Source organism: Canis lupus, chromosome 34 (assembly GCF_048164855.1).
Source record: "Canis lupus baileyi chromosome 34, mCanLup2.hap1, whole genome shotgun sequence".
Lineage (NCBI taxonomy): Eukaryota > Metazoa > Chordata > Mammalia > Carnivora > Canidae > Canis > Canis lupus.
This window is the reverse complement of record NC_132871.1, coordinates 8,566,386-8,588,252: the sequence shown is the minus strand read 5'-3', so window position 1 is coordinate 8,588,252 and position 21,867 is coordinate 8,566,386. Positions and strand designations below refer to the sequence as shown.

Below are 21,867 nucleotides of genomic sequence, written 5' to 3'. Positions count from 1 at the left end.
ATGCTCTCTTCCATTTCGCTAATGCAACAAGCATTAGCATAATAGTAATATTAGTAATATTACTAATAATATTAGTAATATACTAATAGTAATATTAGCATAATAGTAATACTATTATAGTAATAGTAATATTACTAGCATAGTAATAGTAAGCATAATCAGCAGGACCCAATCTCCCGGCCAAGTACGAACCTACTACTTTGACGCAGGATGAACATTCCAGGTTGTTGGCGTTTTCCACGGTAACTGTGTATGTTCCAGCATCCTGGTCATCTGCATCGTTGATGGTCAGGGCTCGCAACAAGCCGATTACACCGGGCACAATTTTGCCAGGTTTCTCCACCACAATCTTCCCATCCTTCCTCCAGACCACGTCGCGCTCCTTGTTTAGCTCACAGCTCAAGTACAGTGGCTGTCCTTTGACCACGGTGACTTCCTCCTCGAGTGTCTTTACGAAACGCACAGGAAGTTCTGTGGAGAATTTCATTATTAAAAATCTGCAAAGACTTTTCAATATACACACAATATTTTCAATGATATAAGACTTGGAAATAAGCGGTTTTGTCTAAAGTTACAATAAAAATTGTGACTGCGGTTGGTTGTGTTAAAGTTTAGCAAGGACCATATTCAGCAGACTGGAAATTACCTTCCACAACAAGTTTGGCCGTGGAGGTCTTCTCCTTATTTCCCAAGCGTAAGACACAGGTGTATTCGCCGGCATCAGAAAGCTGGACATCCATGATATGCAGCTTTCTGTCTTTACCATCTGCGATGAATCTGTGCTTTGGGCTCTCACGGATATTGCTACCGTCTTTCATCCAGCTTGTAATTGCAGTGGAGGGGGAGACCAGACATTCAAAGATCGCAGAAGACCCAACGGACTCTGCTTCGGTCAAGACAATGTCTTTGATCTCTTTCACAAACTTCAGTGGTACAGCCTTTAGCTGGTAGGTGAAAGGGGCCTCATCGGGAGGTTTCTCTCCACCACTTCCTGGTCTTAACTTTTTCCTTTCAACTTCTATTGGTGAAGGAGTCTTTTTGGGGATACCTAATTCAAAATAAAGTTAAAAGTTGACTTAGCATTTTCATAAGGGTCAGAAGTGCATACTTAGCCAAGTATGAATAAAACCAGCGGTGGAGCAACCTGAAGACAAGAACAGAAAAGTAAAGTCTAGGCAATTGAAAGGCCAAATGAATTTTTACTGCCTTCTTTCAGATAGGAGAACGGGATGGCATAAGGAATCCACAAATAAGAAATGTTCTTCATTTTCTCAAGTTTTAAACCCAAATATAAAATGTCCTGATTAAGGTCTAATTATTTCATTGTGCCATATAAATATCATGTAGATGAAGAATGAAGCTGAGAATTTATAGAGTTCATTATGCTAAAATACAGTTGGTATAGACAATACTCATTTGAATAATATTAGAGGTATGTTACTTGAGATATCAGAAGACATATTAGTTTTATCAGAATCAATTATGAATAATAAAGATTTTTAGAATTTTTGAAACTTTCTCCCCCTTGAATGTAAAGTTTCCCAGAACGAAAGGTTATAATTTAGGTGCAGGGAAATGAATCTTACCTTTGATGGGACCTTTCGGCTTGGCAGCCTCCTCTTTAGGTGCTTTGGCTTCTGAAATAAAAAGGAAAACTCAGCATTTAAACAATTTTCAGACCTATTTTATGCTTAGTAGTAACCCATGCAGGGTGAGTCATGTTATTATAAATATTAATGCATGAAGAGAAATTGGCTTTATGTATATGACTTCCATGGAGAATACTTTGATATTTCCAAGAAGGCATGTTTTGATCAGTATCATTCTGGTCAATAATGTGACCACCCTAAGCGACCAACATATTTAGGATTAAAAAATTACTTTCAGCAGGTGCCTTATTCTCCTCCCATTTCTGGGAGAAAGCGTACTGTTGCCTAATGAGAAGTTTAACTCTTGCTCAGCTGTGCAAAGGATTCTATATATTTATGTATGTGTTGGTTAAGTGAACCTAGGAAAGAAGGTTCTGTCAACAAGGAGTTGATGTAGGAAAAAGGGAAATGGCCTATTTTACCAAAAATATTACCAAAAGCCTATTTTTTTTTAACTGAGCAGACAAATCTAGTAAAGATTAGGGAAAAGAGAAGGGGTCTATATGCTACATACATATGGATTCCTTTGAAGATTTCTCTTAGACAACGAACTAAGGCAAAAAAGCAAGTCAGTTCCTATGTTTAGAGTTTAATGAAATTACTAATGGGGGGCAGTACAAACTGTAGAACCAGCTCTCTAGCTTCAACCCCTGGGAATGTGAGAAAAGCTTTATTTTTACATGTACTTAATTAGGTCAATGACGATTATTATCCTTTTCTGAACTAACAAAAAGTATCATATTGAAATTGTAAAAGTTGAACAGAATAATGTCCCAATCATAAATACCAGTGACAAAATATATCATAAACATTAAAGTTGAACTACAGCCCAAAGAATATAGCATGTTGTCTATGCCATTAGACATAATAAAAATTTAAATATCTCCATAGTACTTACTATGCACCAAGCACTGTGCAGTTTTACCTTTATTTAATCCTTATAATAATCTTATGAGGCAGATATAATTATTCATCAGATTTTACAGACTAGTAAATTAAAACTTAAAGAGATAAAATAACTAGCTAAGGGTCAAATAATTAGGATATGTATTGATCATTGATCAAATTGATCAAATCATTTTTGGTTTTGATCAAATCATTTTTGGTTTTGAGATTATCATTGACGTGATGAACTAATAGTTCATATACAACTAATAAGTACCATAAATTTATACCTGAGATAGTCAATACCACTGAGTTAGTACATTTAAAAGAATTATTATTGACCTAGATTATTATATAGATTTAAATGCTGAAATATGAAGTCTCTCCCTTTTTTATTGTGGTAAAAAAAAAACTAACAAAATTCACCATTTTAAAGTATACAATTCAGTTGCGTTAAGTATATTCACAATTTGCAATCATCAACACTATCCATTTCCAGAATCTTTTCAATTTGTTAATACGCAGTCTTTAAAAAAAAAAAAAAAAGGACAAATGAGGGTAAGTAGAAAATTTGAATATCCAAGGGCTGCCTATATGTAAGGCTCTCTCCTTAGTTTTCATCAGCCTTGAACATATTCATTACTTAATTTCAAAAGCACATAAAGCAATGATGCTTTGAAGGAACGAATATTCCGAATCAAAATACAATATGTACCCATGGGTGAGAGATTAGGTTAGGAAAGGACATCTGATGAGGAAACTTTAATCAAGAATTTATTAGCCTCCCCCCAAGTTGATGATGCCTATGTCTCAACAAGAGAGGGCCTGAAGTATGAATACTTTTATTAAGCTGCCCAAAAAACAAACAAAAAGAAAACTACAGAATAATTACCTGCTTTCTTTCCAACCACAGGCACCGTTACCGGGGCGGCGATGGGGGTCGGTGCAGGCTCCACAGGAGGTGGTTTGATTACTTTCACTTCTGTAGAGAGATGTCCATTGCATTAATGCATTCATTTGTCTCTTCCTAAAATCTCACTTGGAGGCCTATTTGCCTTTTCTAACTTTGACATTTTCAAATCACTAGTTTTACAGAGAAAATATATTCTAATTATAGCATGAACTATATACAGTATGATGTAGTAATATATCCCAATATGTTTAATTATATTGGGTAAAAAATAATATAATCTAAAAATATATTGGGACATTTATAAGTCATCTGATGCATGCTGACTTTTATTTCCTTTAAAAAAAAAAAACCCTACATTTTTGCTAAAAAACACACACAGACTCAAAATGGTATCACTTAGACCGAGTCCCCAAAATGAGACTTAATACCCAGTCTAATTGCAGTTTCAACCTTCCCCGCAGAAATGTGGTTTTAACTGGTCAGCCAGCATATTTTCTTTTCCATCAGCGCCAACGAGTCTGTTGGGTCCTCTCCATCCCCCAAAGAATGAAATAATCTGCATGATAAAACCCCCCTGCTTTTTCCTCTAGCAGACAACCTCCTCTGCCACAACCCTTTTTTTTTTCTTTTTTTTTGCTCATGACTTTCATGTCCTCATCCTCAGTCTATAAAAACCTTCCCTCTTGTATAGCTCCTTGGAGTCCCTCTCTATTTGCTAGACAAGGTGCTGCTCGTTCATGAATTGTTTAGTAAAGCCTATTAGATCTTCACATTTGCTTGGTTGAATTCTGTTATTTGACACATGGTGAGAAGCACGCAGGAATAGGCTGCTGACACTGAGGAGAGGCTTACTTACCTGGTTCAGGCTTTGGTTTAGGTTCAGGTCCAGGGAGAGGTATTGCTGGCTTAATTTCAGGCACTAAAAGAATTCACAGTTGTAAGCAGGTTATCACAGTATTTTTGAAGTTTTTCACAAAATCAGACCAAATATTGGTAGACATAATTTATCTTGGGAGATATTAGAATTTAAACCCATATAGTCACCAAATCAAGTGTTTGACCTAAAGTTTATTTTGCAGTTGAGACAAAATATTTGGAAAACATAATAAAGCATTTTATAGGTTCTAATGTTGTTTTTCGTCTCATTATCCATTTTTTACCTAGTGCTTATAACATATTAAATTTAACAAATGGGTGGTCATTAGCCAAGTGCACCTAAGAGTGAAATTAAAGCCTTGTGTGATGAGTAGATTAAGGTCATGTGTTCAAATCTTAATGCCAGGGTGACAGTTTTTTAAATGATGCATATTCACATTTTTTTTTTTTGAGACAACTAAGAAAGTGCTTTTAAGTTTGTACCTTTTACTGGTTCAGGAATTTTCCTTTCCCTTTTTGTAACCGGAGCTGGAGGTACTTCAGCCTCTTCAACAGCTTTTGGAGGTGGCTCTGGTACTTTAAGATAATAAAATTATTTTCTAGTGTTAATTGAATACTTAGAAATCAACTGACCTGAAATAACCAGATCAGACTATTTTTCAAAGTTCTATTACTGGCTTTTAACGAAACTTTACGCCATATCAATTAATTTCTATTTTGTCTCCTTGACTGTGCCTCAATTTATTTTACTTTCTCTTATTCCATCCCCTTGCATCCCAACTCTGTTAGCTCTCCCTTTCTAGATCACTTCCATCTAATAAACACACCCTTTGAGAATAGGCTAATGATAACAACCCACCACCCACTTAAAAGCACCCCCAGGTCTGTGCCCCATTTGCTGAACCCTCCCATGAAGTTATTTTGCAGCCAACCTGATTAATTCCCAGTCACTTCTACCAGAAGAACAAGTGGCAAAGTAATCACAGTAATGAAGTGCAGGAACATATATGAATGGATTTGGAAATTACTATAAAGATATTTAAACAGAAAGCAGACAATGGAAAGCACGAGACTATCTCACAGACGAAATGTGAAGCTATGTCTATATTTAACTCCAGAAATGTTTACACGATAAACCTTTTGTTAAACGTCCATTTCGTTAAAAGATAATTGTTGCTGAGATTCCTACCTGGTTTTTTAATTTTTTCTAGTTTTTTAGGTTCTACTTTAGGTTCTTCTTCTTCAGGTCTCTTTCTTAGAACTTAAAAGACAAAAAGGTTTATATGTAAACTAAGACAAACAAACTAATGAAGATGTTGAACACACTGGACAAATGCAAATAATGTACAAAGCAAGGAAAATGAAAAGCATGCAACCTACTACACTGGCAAATCAGGCTTTATGCTAGAAGTGCTTGTTTTTGTTTTTGTTTTTTAATTAAAGGTAGTTATATTAATTAGAATAACACTGGGAGTCACTTTATATCCATGTACAAAGACAATCTGTTGTTCGGAGACAACTCTGTTGCAAGATGACCAAAACACAAAACGAATAATTTGAATAGCAACAAATTCAAATCCTAATTCAACGTTGTAATATGAAGAGTATTTAAATAAGTATAAAGTTTACTTCAGTGGAGACAGCCAAAGAATTTTGTCTAGACACCTGTAATTCTGTGTGAAAAAAATGTTAGATTTCCATTCCTCATCTGAGTATCCTGCTTACCAATTCTTTAAGATTTTTATTAGTAGAAAGAAATGCTCAGTTTTTTAAAAGAAATGTTATTTATTAGTTGTGATGATCCTGTATCACACTTTAAAACTGAATACTGAAAAAAAAAAAAAATAAATAAATAAATAAATAAAAAAAAAAAATAAAACTGAATACTGAATTTAGGCTTAAGTAGTTTGCTCTAATTTAGAGTATTTAATAGGTTTAGTGTATTTTAACTATATAATTTGATTATGAACATGACAACTGTGGTCATTATTATTAGCTGAGAGTATGATCAGTTTAGTTACGTCTATGCATGTAAACTTCAAAACTGTGAATGCTCACAAAATTTCTGCCTTCTTTTTAAAAAAGCTATGGAAATGATAGCCTTCCCAATATTCAGTGCAACTATAAATGAATTTTGATAAGTAGGTAATTTGATTAAAAGATAACCAAAAGACAGAAACATTTTGTAAGCTTTCAAGTCTTTTTTTTTTTTTTTTTTTCCAAATTTAAAGCTAACAAAACAGTTGAAAAATACTATACCGCTTTTGAGAACAACTTCTTCCTTTGGTTGAGGTTTAGGTTCAGGAAGTAATTTGCGAACTTTCTTTTCAGCTCCAGGCACTTAAAAGAATATGATTTCAAATTTTGAAGTAAATTCATATAAAAGGTAAATTCAATAAGAAAAAGATGTCTTTCAAAACTAGTTAACTACAGTCATAAAATTTTTGTTGCATATAAATATCACAGAATTTAAAAGCAATTAATACACTTTGATGCATTTTTTTTTTTGCAAACATCTATATGGCCTTGTGACAAATTCCGTTGCATTTATCGCAAGCAAATACAGTTATCTTGTGTGAGGGTAGATGATATTCTATATCGATTTTATGAATCTTTGATCATATACAGGGCTCTTGACAGCATCTTTTTTTTTTCTTGTTTTTTTTTTTTTTTCTTGACAGCATCTTTGCCGCAATCTAAAATTGTAGATCATTCAAATCTACATTGGTATCTCCCCAACTCTTAATTACATTAAAATGGTAAGTGTTAGTGTCATTATTCAATCTCCACAGGCAGGAGAAGAAAGCCTAGGGATCTGGCTGATGACCTTGGTATTGGGGAAAGACCACTCTCATTTTCTTAACAGAAAGGAAATATCATTTCTTAAGATCTCCTTTTTGAAATAATACTAACCTAAAATTATAAAACTACAGAATTTGAGAGCCTGTGTTGGAGTACATTTTTAATGAATCAGAAAAGGTTCTCAAATTTAGACTAAAAGGGACCCAAGGAATTCTAAGTTCATTCTGTCCTGCATCTTTAGTGACTTCTAAATAGATAATATTATCTAGAGCAGCCTCCTCCCTTCTCTTACAACCCTCATGGATTTGAGTGGAAAAAAAGAGAAACACTGGGTGATTGCTGAATCCCCTTACCTCTCTACTGATGTTAATGAAAACCAGTTTAAAGGATTATTTATTTGTATCACTTAACATCCTTTTTATTTACTCATAAATCTGAGTTTTTAGATATTTCTATAAAATTTTCCATTTGGTGCTTTAGGCAAGATATTTGCAACTCATTAAGTAGGTTTTTTGTTTTGTTTTTTGTTTTTTAAGTAGGCACCACACACAGCGTGGAACCCAATACAGGACTTGAACTCGTGACCTTGAGATCAAGACCTGACTGAACCACCGAGGTGACCCTACATAGGTTTTTATTTTTAATGTGGTAAAGATAACTTTGCATAACCTAAAATTTAAATATATAAAAGGTAAATATTTCATTTTAAATAATGATTTTTTTCTGTCAGGTATTTTAAGTAAAATTCCACACTCAAACATTAAATTTTTTTTATCCATGTTAGATTGTGCTGGCTTTCAATACTATTTTAGCATTACCAATATTCTCAAGGTATAACTATTTTCATTGATCAAACCTGGAAAGACAACCATGCATCTAATTAATGTGGAATGGCATAGATCTTTCACTTATACAATGGAAATAGCGGAAATGCATCTTTGCATTTGTTTTTCTGTATTACCATTTTGTTTTTAAAGTCTTATTGACATTTGGGATTCAGGCACAGAACACATCATTGCAGCTATTATTTTTAAAGTTCTTATAATGTCAATCCATGTCATTTTAATGTTTAGGTGGGTTTCCCTCCATTACTAGCTAACTTCCATAGTAATATTATTTTGTAATCTCCACTTTACAAGTCAGGAAATGTATATTTAGATGGGTGATTTTTCTAAAATTCCAGAGTGAATCAAGAACAGATTCAATTTCTGGATATGGATGTGTTGATTACTTAAACATAAGGCTACCACCTATTTTACTTACTAGAAAAATTAATAATCTTATTTTTAACAGAAATTTTTCTAAAGCATATGATCCATTTATTTTTATTTGGGGGTCTAGGTTTAGATGGGGAAAATACAGTGTAAAGAGGAATGAATTTTGAGAAAGAACCTTCAGTGATCAGGAATGCTCCCTTAAACTCCCAGTGAGATCTGCACACCTGAAAGAACGTCTTGGAGTCAGTGACAAGGGAGTGACAGGAAAGCCACAAGGAAATCCTTATAAGTCACCTCAATAGTATGGAAGGAGGACATGACTTGTATGTAGCGCTTCTAACACTGTCTAAAATACTCTGTTCAGGTGAAATTCAAAAGCTTTCTACTATTAACTCTCTGCATTTTAGCCTAAGATGTGTCCTGATACTAACTTCAGCTAACCAGCAAAATTTGATATTTTCAAGTTAAGGAAAATACAAGAAGACGTATGTAGATGAAACAAAGATAAACAATATCTATCCACAATGTATGAATTTGATGGGAGACAAAGGCAGCAACACTTATGAGCCAGGGCCATAAAAATTACAAAAATACAAGAAATAAATGAGACTACTCTGATTATGAAAGAAAGAAAGGAAGAAAAAAAAGAAAGACAGAACATTCTAGAAGACAGGAAGAGCAAGGAACCCGATGAAGGGATACTGCATAGAAATATATTTTGCAGACTGTGAAATACCTTTCAGAGGCTTAAGCTCCACTTTTTCTGGGACTTCAGGTTTTTCAGGAACTTTCTTCTTTGAAACAGCTTTAAAGAATATGATCTTAATGTTATTATTTGTATATTCAGACTAATCTGAAGTAAATTATTAAATATCTGCTCCAAGAGTAAAACCAAGCTTTGCCTTACAGCCTAATAGCATTGATAACAGCCAAGAGCAGCCACCAAAGAACACGCAAGGAGCGCGCAAACCATGAAAACATTGCCCTTTTACTCTGACAGTGAGTAGTGAGATTAAGTCTGGTAGAGAAAGAAGATAATTTTTGTTCTTTACAGGAAGAAGAAATTTTCCTTTACGTGTACATTTGTATTACATATAAATTTGTATTAAATATGTATCTTTATGGACTATGAATCAATAGATGGGTAGCCTTTGAAGAGGTGCCCATTTTCTGTCTGACTTGGAATGCCAGAAGTTACCCCTGCTGGCCAGGAAGGGTAACGAGGGGGCAAGAATCATGAGAACTCAGTAGTTTACTCTGAAAGATACTGGCTTTGTACATGTGTAGGTGACTATGGGAAAAGTGCTCGTCTAAGATTATATGTAGATATTTTAGATTGAGAAATCTCATGACACTACAAATAAGACGACATTGTATTACCATGAGAAGAATAATAGGCGTTTGCCAGTTTATTTCAGATGTCATTTTAAGAATTAAGTAACATTGCATCAATTCAAAGAAATATCTAAATACCAAAAGAATGAAGGGAAATTTAATAATGAGAAGAGATGCTGGATATCAAATGTATTCATAATCACTCTTTCTGGTTATGCCAAAGACCACATAGAACACAATATGGGTTTTTAAGTTTCAAAAGAAAAAAAAAATGGGGGGAGCAGCGGCAGGTCATTCGTATGCTTTCCTTTGATGGTATATGAGAACGTATTAGCTATCGATGCCATAAGTTTATTACTTATAGCATATTTCAGAACACATGAAATTCTTTAAGAACAAAGCTTTGGCTTTTGTATAAATTTGTTACTGCAACATTCAAAGTTTCATGCAGGGTTTTCTCATATATTCCAGTGCACACGATCCCAAAGATATGCATGACAATCACACTCTGAAATCAGAAAACCCTTTCTCCATAAGAAGGTTAGTTGGGCCACCCTGCATCCTTATGTCCAGGATGAAGCTAGCGATGAGCAATGATGCCCTTTCTTTGAGGCATGACCAGACAAAGCACCCTGAGGCAGCAAAAAACGCAGGTCTCTAAAGCAACTCTCACGGCTCGATCATGTTTGAAAGCGCACACTTTAAAAAATAATACATTTCTTGCAAGCACCATTTCAGATGACTGAATAGAAGTGTGAAGCAGGTTAATAAAGCTTTGGAGTAGCATTTTTATACCTTTAAGTTGGAACATTTTCTCCTTCACATCTTCCTTCGGTGGAGCCGGAGGAGGTGCGGCAGGCTTTGGTTTGAGTTTTGGTTTCTCAACAACCTTCTTTTCAGGTTCAGGTTCAGGTTCTTGAAAGAGTATTTCAGGAGTGTTAGTACACGTGTATGCTAATTCACATGTGCATATATAGTACATTCAGTAGAAATTTAAGCATATACGTAAAGCATATAGTTTGCTTTTTACATTCACATTAGGGTCCAACATAAAACAGTATCCAACATAAAACACAAAAATATCAACACTGTACACCGATGATGAGAAATATGGCAAAGGCACTAATAAAAACAAAGGAAGTATTCATATAAGCCCCACTGACATGAGATCGATAGCACAAATGACACGGATACGTAAGAGTGAAATGCACATTTACAACAGAGGATCTTACACACAGATGCAGAGAGACACAAGGAACAACATTAAACATACACACATATATATGTATGTGAAGATGAAGAATATGATGATAAAGAGCTAAGTCCAAGTAACTGAATACCTTGTATTGGTATTTCTTCTGGCTGTGGTTCAGGTTCAGGTTCTTCAGGCTCGATATACTTTTGAATTTCACGTTCTTTAAAGAATGTTGACAGAGGATATGAGATTGAAAAGTTCTTCACAAAGACTCATACAAATTTCACACCGATATAAAGATTGTAGTCACAGAAACAAAAACATACACTTCATACAAAGTCACTTATATAGAAAAGGAGGTAAGATTTCTATTAAACATTCTATTAACTATTTGATGTAGGTTGATGATGAATGAGATGACTTTTAAAACTTGACAAGGGGTATAAAAATAAAATAAAATAAAATAAAATAAAATAAAATAAAATAAAATAAAATAAAATAAAATAAAATAAAATAAAATTTGACAAGGGGTGATTGAGAATCCAATGCAATTATTCCAGTTTTGCCTTGTAAACTGAATTATTAATTACTATCAAGAATAATCAAATTAAAGATTCTACCTTAAAAGAAGTATAACTATTTGAAAAGTGAAGCAAGCAGATGTTGGAATGCTTCTGTATAGAATTTCAAGAAAGAACGTCACCCTATGCATAGTTTTTTTTTTTTTTAAATTTGTAGCAGGAGTCTTTAAGAGATTAAAAAAGTTTATGTTTATACCTTCAACAGGGGGAGTCACTTTTCTACCAATGGTTATGGATGCTTTTTCTTCATACATTATTTCCTCGGGAGGCTCTTCAACTTAAAAAACACAGTATCATATTTTAGACTGTATTCACAATAGAATCTTTCAACTGCTAAGTTGCAACATACCAACTTAGTTATACTCTCTAACATCTTCTTCAGATGGCCCCAAAATATCAACAATTTTACTACATAAGACCGACAACAGACAAATACTAAGACCCATCTACAACCAAAGCAAGATGATGAAGACAACTGTCATCTTTCCAAGATTTATAGAGCAGCTGTGTACCTTGAACAGGTGGGGCTTCTGGCTCTTCAGTAATAGGAACGGACACTTTCTTTTCTGGGATGATTTCCTTGGGCACTTGAGGCACTTTAAAGATATTGATTTTGTTTACTATTAAGAATTTAGAAGATGTACAAGATTCTGCAAACAGCAGGCAAAGAATACAGTAGAAAGAACTTTATCTTACAAGACTTCATGGGGGAATATTGGCTTTGGAGGCATCGCATCCTTTGGGACATTCCAATTTTATAAATGAGTTTTCTCGGCCTTCTTCATTCACTTCTCTTCCTCTGAGTACCCTTAAATGTCAGTCTTCTCCACTGGCCTAACTCTGAAGCTTTAAAATCTGACTCTACCTTCTGTGAGCAATCACTCTTGCACTCTCAACTCTTATTTCTCTGTGGACGACTTCTACATCGACACCTCCAGCTCTGATCTCTTTCCTAAACTCTAGATGCAGATTCCCAGCTTCTACATTTGAAAGGTGAAAAAACCACTTTCTTCTTTCTAATATTAGTTAGGGACCCAATAAACCATTCTCACTGATACCTAGCTACAACCTCTGTGATCATCTTGGGCTCCTCTATATCGCTACTTGTTTCCATAATAGTCACCAATTCGATCTCCCATCTCTTTCTTCTTCCATTTCTACTACCATTGGTCTTGTCCAACTCTTAAATAATTGCAGTGGCTCTTGACTATTATCACTGTCTTTGAGTAGCTGGAACTATTGCTAGTCATCTTTCTGAAGCCCGACCATTTTCTCAATTGCTATACAACATAAAAATCGGTCGAAACTTAAATTTTTATTTCTTTCATACAGTTTTCCCTGATGCCTCTGCCTGAAATTTATCTTCCCTTGCTCTGTGTTTCTGTAGCCCTTTATACTCTTGTAGGTGTGATTGCTTCCTGTCTCTATTAGAGTTGTGCTGTGCTTTCTTCACACCATCTTTAAGTTGGTTGAAGACAGGACAGGATCTTTTTTTTCTAGGACACTGTTTGGTTAGTGGTAGGACATTCAGCAAAATATGCTGAGTTGAGTTGTTCTACTTCTTGAATCAGAGGAGGTCCTTTGCTACCCCCATGGAACCATGTCATAGCACAGCTGAATCTCATTTTTTTCCCTCCTGCTCATCTGTCTCATTTTTTTCTCTTTGCCCTCATGATCTTACCCTTTTTATCTGTGAAATGTGGTTTTGCATAAGAACTATTATGAAATTGCTCAGATAGCATTCAGAGAAATATATATATATTTTTCTTCATGGTAGGTACCTTTTTTGGGCAGGACTTCTTCTTTTTTGGCAACAGGCACAGTTTCCTTCTTTACTGGAACAAGTTTCTTGGGCACCTCAGGCACTTTGAAGATATTAGTTTTATTTTAGAAAAGAGTATTTAGAAACATCTTAAATGTTAAGAATAAAGAATCTGTAATTAATGGAGCAGTATTAAAATTGTTGGAAATGAAGTAAGGACATTTTTGTCCATAGTTATGCAACAACAAATACAGATAACAGATTACTTTAAAAACGAATGATACTAATGATATCAATGATTGACGTGAATACCTTCAGCTGCAGGTATTTCTGGCTTCTTAACCGTTGGTACTTTCTTCACTGGGACAACTTTCTTTGCCATCTCAGGTACTTTAAAGATATTAGTAGCATTTAATAATATAAAATCGCAAGATACACCATGTACACATTAATTTGACAACAACATTTAGGTAACAGTTACGCACATAAATACGACACAATACATAATACAGAGAGTGTCAGATTTTAGACAGCACACAAAAATGAAGAATGATTTATGTTACTGTAAGTACCTTTAGGAGGTGGAGCTTCTGGCTTCTTGATAACAGGAACTTTCTTTTCTGGAACAATCTTCTTGGGTTCTTCAGGCACTTGAAAGATAGGAATTTCTTTCAGTCAAATGATTACAATGAAAAGCTTTGACACTAATGAAGGAAAAGAGAAGATCACACCCATTCCTTTGGTAGCCACACTGGAAAATTCCACAGCTTTGTGTGTGCAAATGACTTCTGTTCTTGCCAGTGAAGTCAAATTTCAAGTAAGAGGATAGAAGACTAACATTTTTACCTTAAAGAAGATCTATAATAGTTATAAAAGTCAAATGATGTATTTTCCCGTGTAGTACAGGATCCCGCCATGTACCTGCTGGTGGTGGGGCTTCTGGTTCCTCCTCCTCTGCGACAGGAACTGGCTCTTCCTCTTCAGGAGCAATTTCCTCAGGTTCTTCATATACTTTAAAGATATAGTTAATTTTAATTCCACGTATCGAACAATATTTGGAGATGCACAAAACACTGAACATAAAAACGAGTAACCTTGACTTCCTCCCTTGTTTTAATTAATACCTTCTCTTATTTTTGTGAAGATGAAATCTACCTTATTCGTGCGGACTTCTGTTTCTATTGATTTGAATGCTTAGAAAGCCTTTTTGGTGTTTAATGTCATTTATAGTCACTAGTCCTGCCCTACTTTTTGTGTGCATTAGAGAAACTTTATGATGTGTAGATGTCGCTGATTGAGAACCCAAATCAGCACTAATTAAGAATGTTTAAGACAAGTAATTACAGGATAGAAAGTGACCAAGAGACACTGAATAAGAAAAAAAGAGGAACAAGGCTTAAATTAGCAATTGTCATGAGCGGCAAGCCCGTTAATGGTCTTATATGTACCTTCTGGAGGAGGAGACTCTGCTTTCTCGGGAACAGGAATGGCTGGTTCCTCTTCAAAGACAGGTTTCTTTGGCACCTCTGGCACTTTAAAGATATTAGTTAGTTTTACTTCTGGGTAGTAGAGAAGGACATGAAATTTATACCACCTCTAGTTCACATCTAGGTCAAATAACCCAGAGATAAATCCAAGAATAAAATTCACAAGGCCAGTAATCTGTTCTGAGACCCACACAGCAGGGAGGGAAATGTGGCCTACGAAGATTAACAGAACCTTGTTAGTCCACTTTTTGATGCTCATAATAGATGCATCAGTTTCTTGTTTGTCTTTAAACCAATGATGTTATTTAAAAACATGTAAACCCTAAAAATCCAGAACGGCAGGTTTGTGATTGTGAATATAAGAGGTTTGACAAACAACAGGGTTTCCTATAATGAGTAACTTTTGAAACCAAGGGGGAGTGCTTTCCCGAAGAATCTCATTAGCGACACATACCTTTAGGTGGCGGGACTTCGGGCTTCTTGGGCACCGTTACTTTCTTCTCTGCAACAACTTCTTTTGGAACTTCAGGCACTTTAAAGATATTAGTATTTGAACATTATGAAGAGCCGCTGGTAAACATTCATCACATTTACATAGAACAAAATACTTTTTAAGAGTTGGAGACTTTATCCTCCATCACACAGTAGTCAGCTGTATGTACCTTTAGCAGGTGGGACTTCTGGTTTTTTGGGAACCACTGGAGGCACCTTCTTTTCAGGGACAACTTCCTTGGGTACCTCAGGCACTTTAAAAGATAATGAGTTGTTCTTAGCTCATATTTTCCATGACATGAAAATCATTAGGTATAGCCGTGGAACCCCACCAACACTTTAAATAAAGACACATTTTTCTGTAGGAGGTTAGTGGCGGTGGGAGATACCTTTCACTGGTGGTGGTTCAGGCTTTTTGGCAACAATAGCAGGTGGTTTCTTTTCTGGGACAGGTTTCTTGGGTGGCACCGCCACTAAAGATATTAGAATTTATTTTTTTAGAATCCGTGAAGATGAATGAAAAATAAGGCAAAAGTTCAAAACGTCCAGAATTTTCAGGGCAAGAGGGGAGGAACGTTTCCTAAGGTGACCTAGCAACTGGCCAAGTACCTTTTGGAGGAGGAGCAGGCTCTGGCTCTTCCACAGCTTCGGCGGGGGGCTCTTCCCAGGCAACTTCTTCAGGCTCCTCATGCACTTAAAAGAGACAAGCTCATTTTAATGCTAGAGTTGCCTAAAGCATTGGACATATTTTACAAAAAGATTTTTACAACACTAAGAAGAGAGTTCTCTTTTAAAACACAATAGTTTTGTGAGTTTGATTATTACCTGCAGGGGGAGGACTTTCTGGTTTGGGAGGAATCACTTCAGGCACCTTCTTTTCTGGAACAGCTGCCTTGGGCACCTCCGGCACTTTAGAGATATTAGATATGTCATGGTTAGACGGAGGGGAGGCAAAGGGACAGTATCAAACCCGGTGACGGTGGTGGGGGTGAGGGTGGGGGTCGGGGTGGGGGGGTGACTACCTTTGGCTGGTGGGACTTCAGGCTTTTTGGGAGGCGCCGTAGGCACTTTCTTTTCAGGGACAACTTCTTTGGGAGCCTCGGGCACTTGAAAGATATTAGTAAAATTACATTTAGGAATCATGAAGACCCCTGGAACAAGACATTTTCAAGAGCAGAAAAATTATGCTTTTTTAAGCCTAACATTGGTGACAAGTACCTGTAACAGGTGGGACTTCTGGCTTTTTAGGAGGCGGCACACGTACTTTCTTTTCAGGGACAACTTCTTTGGGAGCCTCAGGCACTTAAAAGATATTAGTAAAATTACATTTAGGAATTATAAAGACCCCTGGAACAAGATATTTTTAAGAGCAGAGTTATCTTTTTCAGCCTAAGGTCGGTGACAAGTACCTTTAACAGGTGGGACTTCTGGCTTTTTAGGAGGTGCCACATGCACTTTCTTTTCAGGGACAACTTCCTTGGGAGCCTCGGGCACTTAAAAGATATTAGTAAAATTACATTTAGGAATTACAAAGACCCCTGGAACAAGATATTTTCAAGAGCCGAGTTATCTTTTTCAGCCTAAGGTTGGTGACAAATACCTGTAACAGGTGGAACTTCTGGCTTTTTAGGAGGCGGCACACGCACTTTCTTTTCAGGGACAACTTCTTCGGGAGCCTCAGGCACTTAAAAGATATTAGTAAAATTATGCTTAGGAATTACGAAGACCCCTGGAACAAGATATTTTCTTTTTTTTTTTTTTAACAAGATATTTTCAGGAGGAGAGATACTTTTCAGCCTAAGATTGGTGACAAGTACCTGTAACAGGTGGAACTTCTGGCTTTTTAGGAGGCGGCACACGCACTTTCTTTTCAGGGACAACTTCTTCGGGAGCCTCGGGCACTTAGAAGATATTAGTAAAATTACACTTAGGGGTTATGAGAGTTCTAGAACAAAACATTTTTAAGTGCAGAAGGATTATATTCCTAAGTCGAAGGTGAGTGACAAGTACCTGTAACAGGTGGGACTTCAGGTTCTTTAGGAAGCACCACAGGCACTTCCATTTCAGGGACAACTTCTTTGGGAGCCTCGGGCACTTAAAAGATATTAGTGAAGTTACACTTAAGGGTTATGAGAACTAGAACAAAACATTTTCAAGCACAGAAGGGTTATATCTTAAGTCTATGTTGAGTGACAAGTACCTGTAACAGGTGGGACTTCCAGCTTTTTAGGAGGTGGCACACGCACTTTCTTTTCAGGGACAACTTCTTTGGGAGCCTCGGGCACTTAGAAGATATTAGTAAAATTACACTTAAGGGTTATGAGACTCTTAGAACAAAATATTTTCAAGCACAGAAGGGTTATATCTTCTTAAGTCTAAAGTGAGTGACAAGTACCTGTAACAGGTGGGACTTTGGGCTTTTTAGGAGGTGCCACAGACACTTTCTTTTCAGGGACAACTTCTTTGGGAGCTTCAGGCACTTAAAAGATATTAGTAAAATTACACTTAGGAGTTATGAAGACCACTGGAACAAGACATTTTCAAGAGCAGAAGTTGTGTCTTTTTAAACTTAAGGTGAGTGACAAATACCTGTAACAGGTGGGACTTCCGGCTTTTTAGGAGGTGGCACACGCACTTTCTTTTCAGGGACAACTTCTTTGGGAGCCTCGGGCACTTAGAAGATATTAGTAGAATTACACTTAAGGGTTACGAGACTGCTAGAAAGAAATGTTTTTAAGCGCAGAAGGCTTGTATCTTCTTAAGTCTATGGTGAGAGACAAGTACCTGTAAAAGGTGGGGCTTCAGGCTTTTTAGGAGGTGCCACTGCTGCTTTCTTTTCAGGGACAATTTCTTGAGGAACTTCAGGCACTTAAAAGATATTAGTAGTTTTACATTTAGATTAATGGGGTCAATGGACTAAAAATATTTCCAAGAGCAGAGGAGGTATTTCTTCTTTCTGTAAGGACTTGAGTGAATAATACCTGAAATTGGTTGGGCTTCTGGTGTTTTGGGTGGTGCCCTGGGAAATTTCTGTTCTGGGACAACTTCTTGAGCAACTTCAGGTACTTGAAAGATATTAGTAGTTTTAAAGTTAAGTTAATGAAGAGCAATGAGCTAAAATTATTCTGAAGAAAAGAAGATATTTCTTCAAACTGAGGTCAGGGCTAACATGTACCTGTAACAGGAGGAGCATCTAGTTTTTTGGGTGGTGCCTTGGGAATGATCTCTTCGGGGACAGCTTCTTGAGGAACTTCAGGCACTTGAAAGATATTAGTATTTTTAGAGTTTATGAGTGGCGAAGGTACGTATTACAACGATGGTGAAGAGTACAAGATGATATTCTTTTCTTCTTAATAGGACAGTGTGAATAAATACCTTTAGCAGGTGGGACTTCTGGCTTTTTGGGCACAACCACAGGCATTTTCTTTTCGGGGACAACTTCTTTAGGAGCTTCAAGAACTTTGAAGATATTAGTATCTTTTAGTTAGAGATTATAAAGGGGTTTTATTGCCAACACATTTATCCAAGCAAATGCAATTTATGAGACTGGCGGACACTCCTGTGACACTTCTCCCAGGCCCCCTGAAATAGGTGACCAACAACACAGAAGGATAAATACCTTTAGCAGGTGGAGCTTCTGGCTTTTTGGGAGGAGCCACCGGTACTCTCTTCTCAGGGATGACTTCCTTGGGTGGTTCCTCAGGCACTTCAAAGATATTGGTAATTTGTGTTTAGAAACGGTGGAAAAAAATTGGTGACTGTAACGTAATTATGCATTAAGATACTGTGGTTAACTTCTGACTTTCTTTATAATTCTATCACGTTTATATGGTCGTATTTATATACATAATTTTCTAGCTAAAATAACAGTTTTCGCCCTAGGATGTATGACACGGACATTACCTGCAGGGGGAGGACTTTCCGGTTTGGGAGGAATCACTTCAGGCACCTTCTTTTCTGGAACAGCTGCCTTGGGCACCTCCGGCACTTTAGAGATATTAGTAATGTCATGGTTAGACGGAGGGGAGGCAAAGGGACAGTATCAAACCCGGTGACGGTGGTGGGGGTGAGGGTGGGGGTCGGGGTGGGGGGGTGACTACCTTTGGCTGGTGGGACTTCAGGCTTTTTGGGAGGCGCCGCAGGCACTTTCTTTTCAGGGACAACTTCTTTGGGAGCCTCGGGCACTTGAAAAATATTAGTAAAATTACATTTAGGAGATATGAAGACCCCTAGAACGAGACATTTTCAAGAGCAGAAGAATTATGCTTTTTTAAGCCTAACATTGGTGACAAGTACCTGTAACAGGTGGGACTTCTGGCTTTTTAGGAGGCGGCACACGTACTTTCTTTTCAGGGACAACTTCTTTGGGAGCCTCAGGCACTTAAAAGATATTAGTAAAATTACATTTAGGAATTATAAAGACCCCTGGAACAAGATATTTTTAAGAGCAGAGTTATCTTTTTCAGCCTAAGGTCGGTGACAAGTACCTGTAACAGGTGGAACTTCTGGCTTTTTAGGAGGCGGCACATGCACTTTCTTTTCAGGGACAACTTCTTCGGGAGCCTCGGGCACTTAAAAGATATTAGTAAAATTACATTTAGGAAATATGAAGATCCCTGGAACAAGATATTTTCAAGAGCCGAGTTATCTTTCTCAGCCTAAGGTTGATGACAAATACCTGTAACAGATGGGACTTCTGGCTTTTTAGGAGGCGGCACACGCACTTTCTTTTCAGGGACAACTTCTTTGGGAGCCTCGGGCACTTAAAAGATATTAGTAAAATTATACTTAGGGGTTTTGAAGACAAGTGAAACAAAATATTTTCAAGCACAGAAGGGTTATGTCTTCTTAAGTCTATGGTGAATGACAAGTACCTGTAACAGGTGGGACTTCTGGCCTTTTAGGAGGTGCCACAGGCACTTTCTTTTCAGGGACAACTTCTTCAGGAGCCTTGGGCACTTAAAAGATATTAGTAAATTATACTTAGGGGTTATTAGACGCCTAGAACAAAATATTTTCAAGAGCAGGAGAGTTCTGTCTTTTTCAGCCTAAGGTTGGTGACAAGTACCTGTAACAGGTGGGACTTCTGGCTTTTTAGGAGGCGCCACAAGTACTTTCTTTTCAGGGACAACTTCTTTGGGAGCCTCGGGCACTTAAAAGATATTAGTAAAATTACAATTAAAAATGATGAGGCCACTAGAGCAAAATATTTTCAAGAGCAGAAGAGTTATATCTTCTTAAACCTAAGGCTAGTGACAAATACCTGTAACAGGTGGGACTTCTGGCCTTTTACGAGGCACCACAAGCACTTTCTTTTCAGGGACAACCTCTCTGGGAGCTTCGGGCACTTTGAAGATATTAGTAAATTTGCTTTTAAGTCACAAGGATCAACACAGACAAGAACTGCATTTATACATCAAAAGAACTTTCAAGTCTAGCCTGGTGGTCCTTCCTATTGCCCTCCTACCCCACCTTAAGGAAAGGGTGGTCCAGAATGTACCTTTGGCAGGTACGACTTCAGGCTTTTGGGGAGGAGGCACTTTCTTTTCTGGGACAACTTCTCTGGGCGCTTCTGGCACTTTAAAGATATTAATATTTTCACATTGAGAAGTTATAAGACTCCAAACACACAGGAAGCACATTCATACCAGCAAAGACATTTCCCCAAATCGCTAAGCTTCCAAGAACATATACCTTCATCAGGAACAACTTCAGCCTTTTTGTGACGAATCACATATGTTTTCTTTTCAGAGACAATTCCTTGGGGAGCTTCCGGCACTTTAAGAAATTAGTATTTTAACATTTAGTGTCATGGAGATCACGAGGCACAGCAAAAAATTTTTAAGACAACAAGAGCTATCTCTTCTTTAGCTTGAGGGCATGGCCACTTGTACCTTCAATTGAAGGAGGTTCTCTTTTTTTGGAAGGAACTCTCTTGGCAGGAAAAACTTCTTGAGGAGCTTCCGGCACTTTAAAGATATTAGTATTTCACATTTAAGATTTAAAATGATTAGTGAAACCAGTAACCACAAAAAGTTAGCTGTAGTTTTCTAGAAGTCTCTTTTCTTCCTGTCTATTCTCCCCTTGCTCCACCAATCAACTAAGTCTTAGGGGTTAGTAGGATCCTCAAGAAGAAGGGCTCACCCTCCGCCAGCACCTGGCTTAGTTCCTGTGACACCATAGACCCTCCCTACTAAGTATTGGTTGAATGAGTACTTTTAATAGAAGGAGTTTCTGTCTTCATAGGAACACCCACAAATATTTTCTCTTGAGAGGTTAACTTCTTGTGCAGCTTCAGGTGCTTTAAAGATATTAGTATGCTTACATTTGGGTGTTACGAAGAACATTAGTAAAGCATAGTTCTTAACATCACAGGACGTATCATTTCTTCTTCAGTCTCTGTTCACAGGTATCGACATACCTTCTATAGGCAGAGGTTCTGGTTCTTTAGGAACATCTTCAGATACTTGCACTTCAGGAGCCAATTCTTTCACAGCTTCTGGTGCTTTGAAGATATTAGTATCATGCTTAGAGGTTAAGGCATCAGTGAAGACGTTAGTTATTAATTAAACCACAATGGTATTTCTGGCTACAAGAGTGCTTCTTCTAAAAAATTGGATGATGTATAAAGTTTGGAAGAAGGGAATCAAGTCTTAATTTTCCATGTTTATGG

General features: G+C 36.9%; 1 protein-coding gene across 1 annotated transcript in view; it reads right to left on the bottom strand.

Moving 5' to 3' along the window:
- The window catches only part of TTN (titin), a 274,035-nt gene that overhangs the window by 109,544 nt on the left and 142,624 nt on the right, over positions 1–21,867 (bottom strand). The window contains exons 162-210 of the mRNA XM_072811094.1: positions 21,616–21,699; positions 21,089–21,163; positions 20,889–20,972; positions 20,695–20,772; positions 20,458–20,541; positions 20,263–20,346; positions 20,069–20,152; positions 19,873–19,956; positions 19,682–19,765; positions 19,491–19,574; positions 19,295–19,378; positions 19,098–19,181; positions 18,814–18,900; positions 18,570–18,653; positions 18,370–18,453; positions 18,176–18,259; positions 17,979–18,062; positions 17,784–17,867; positions 17,590–17,673; positions 17,395–17,478; positions 17,205–17,288; positions 17,012–17,095; positions 16,795–16,878; positions 16,604–16,687; positions 16,413–16,496; positions 16,217–16,300; positions 16,020–16,103; positions 15,804–15,887; positions 15,584–15,667; positions 15,365–15,448; positions 15,157–15,234; positions 14,664–14,747; positions 14,137–14,226; positions 13,788–13,865; positions 13,528–13,605; positions 13,235–13,318; positions 11,966–12,049; positions 11,650–11,730; positions 11,018–11,092; positions 10,473–10,592; positions 9,079–9,147; positions 6,583–6,663; positions 5,513–5,584; positions 4,807–4,899; positions 4,304–4,366; positions 3,427–3,516; positions 1,587–1,637; positions 647–1,048; positions 193–471 (exon numbers count right to left, since the gene is read on the bottom strand). Of these exons, the coding sequence (XP_072667195.1) occupies positions 193–471; positions 647–1,048; positions 1,587–1,637; positions 3,427–3,516; positions 4,304–4,366; positions 4,807–4,899; positions 5,513–5,584; positions 6,583–6,663; positions 9,079–9,147; positions 10,473–10,592; positions 11,018–11,092; positions 11,650–11,730; positions 11,966–12,049; positions 13,235–13,318; positions 13,528–13,605; positions 13,788–13,865; positions 14,137–14,226; positions 14,664–14,747; positions 15,157–15,234; positions 15,365–15,448; positions 15,584–15,667; positions 15,804–15,887; positions 16,020–16,103; positions 16,217–16,300; positions 16,413–16,496; positions 16,604–16,687; positions 16,795–16,878; positions 17,012–17,095; positions 17,205–17,288; positions 17,395–17,478; positions 17,590–17,673; positions 17,784–17,867; positions 17,979–18,062; positions 18,176–18,259; positions 18,370–18,453; positions 18,570–18,653; positions 18,814–18,900; positions 19,098–19,181; positions 19,295–19,378; positions 19,491–19,574; positions 19,682–19,765; positions 19,873–19,956; positions 20,069–20,152; positions 20,263–20,346; positions 20,458–20,541; positions 20,695–20,772; positions 20,889–20,972; positions 21,089–21,163; positions 21,616–21,699 (4,560 nt within the window). The remainder of the gene's footprint in view (positions 1–192; positions 472–646; positions 1,049–1,586; positions 1,638–3,426; positions 3,517–4,303; positions 4,367–4,806; positions 4,900–5,512; positions 5,585–6,582; positions 6,664–9,078; positions 9,148–10,472; positions 10,593–11,017; positions 11,093–11,649; positions 11,731–11,965; positions 12,050–13,234; positions 13,319–13,527; positions 13,606–13,787; positions 13,866–14,136; positions 14,227–14,663; positions 14,748–15,156; positions 15,235–15,364; positions 15,449–15,583; positions 15,668–15,803; positions 15,888–16,019; positions 16,104–16,216; positions 16,301–16,412; positions 16,497–16,603; positions 16,688–16,794; positions 16,879–17,011; positions 17,096–17,204; positions 17,289–17,394; positions 17,479–17,589; positions 17,674–17,783; positions 17,868–17,978; positions 18,063–18,175; positions 18,260–18,369; positions 18,454–18,569; positions 18,654–18,813; positions 18,901–19,097; positions 19,182–19,294; positions 19,379–19,490; positions 19,575–19,681; positions 19,766–19,872; positions 19,957–20,068; positions 20,153–20,262; positions 20,347–20,457; positions 20,542–20,694; positions 20,773–20,888; positions 20,973–21,088; positions 21,164–21,615; positions 21,700–21,867) is intronic.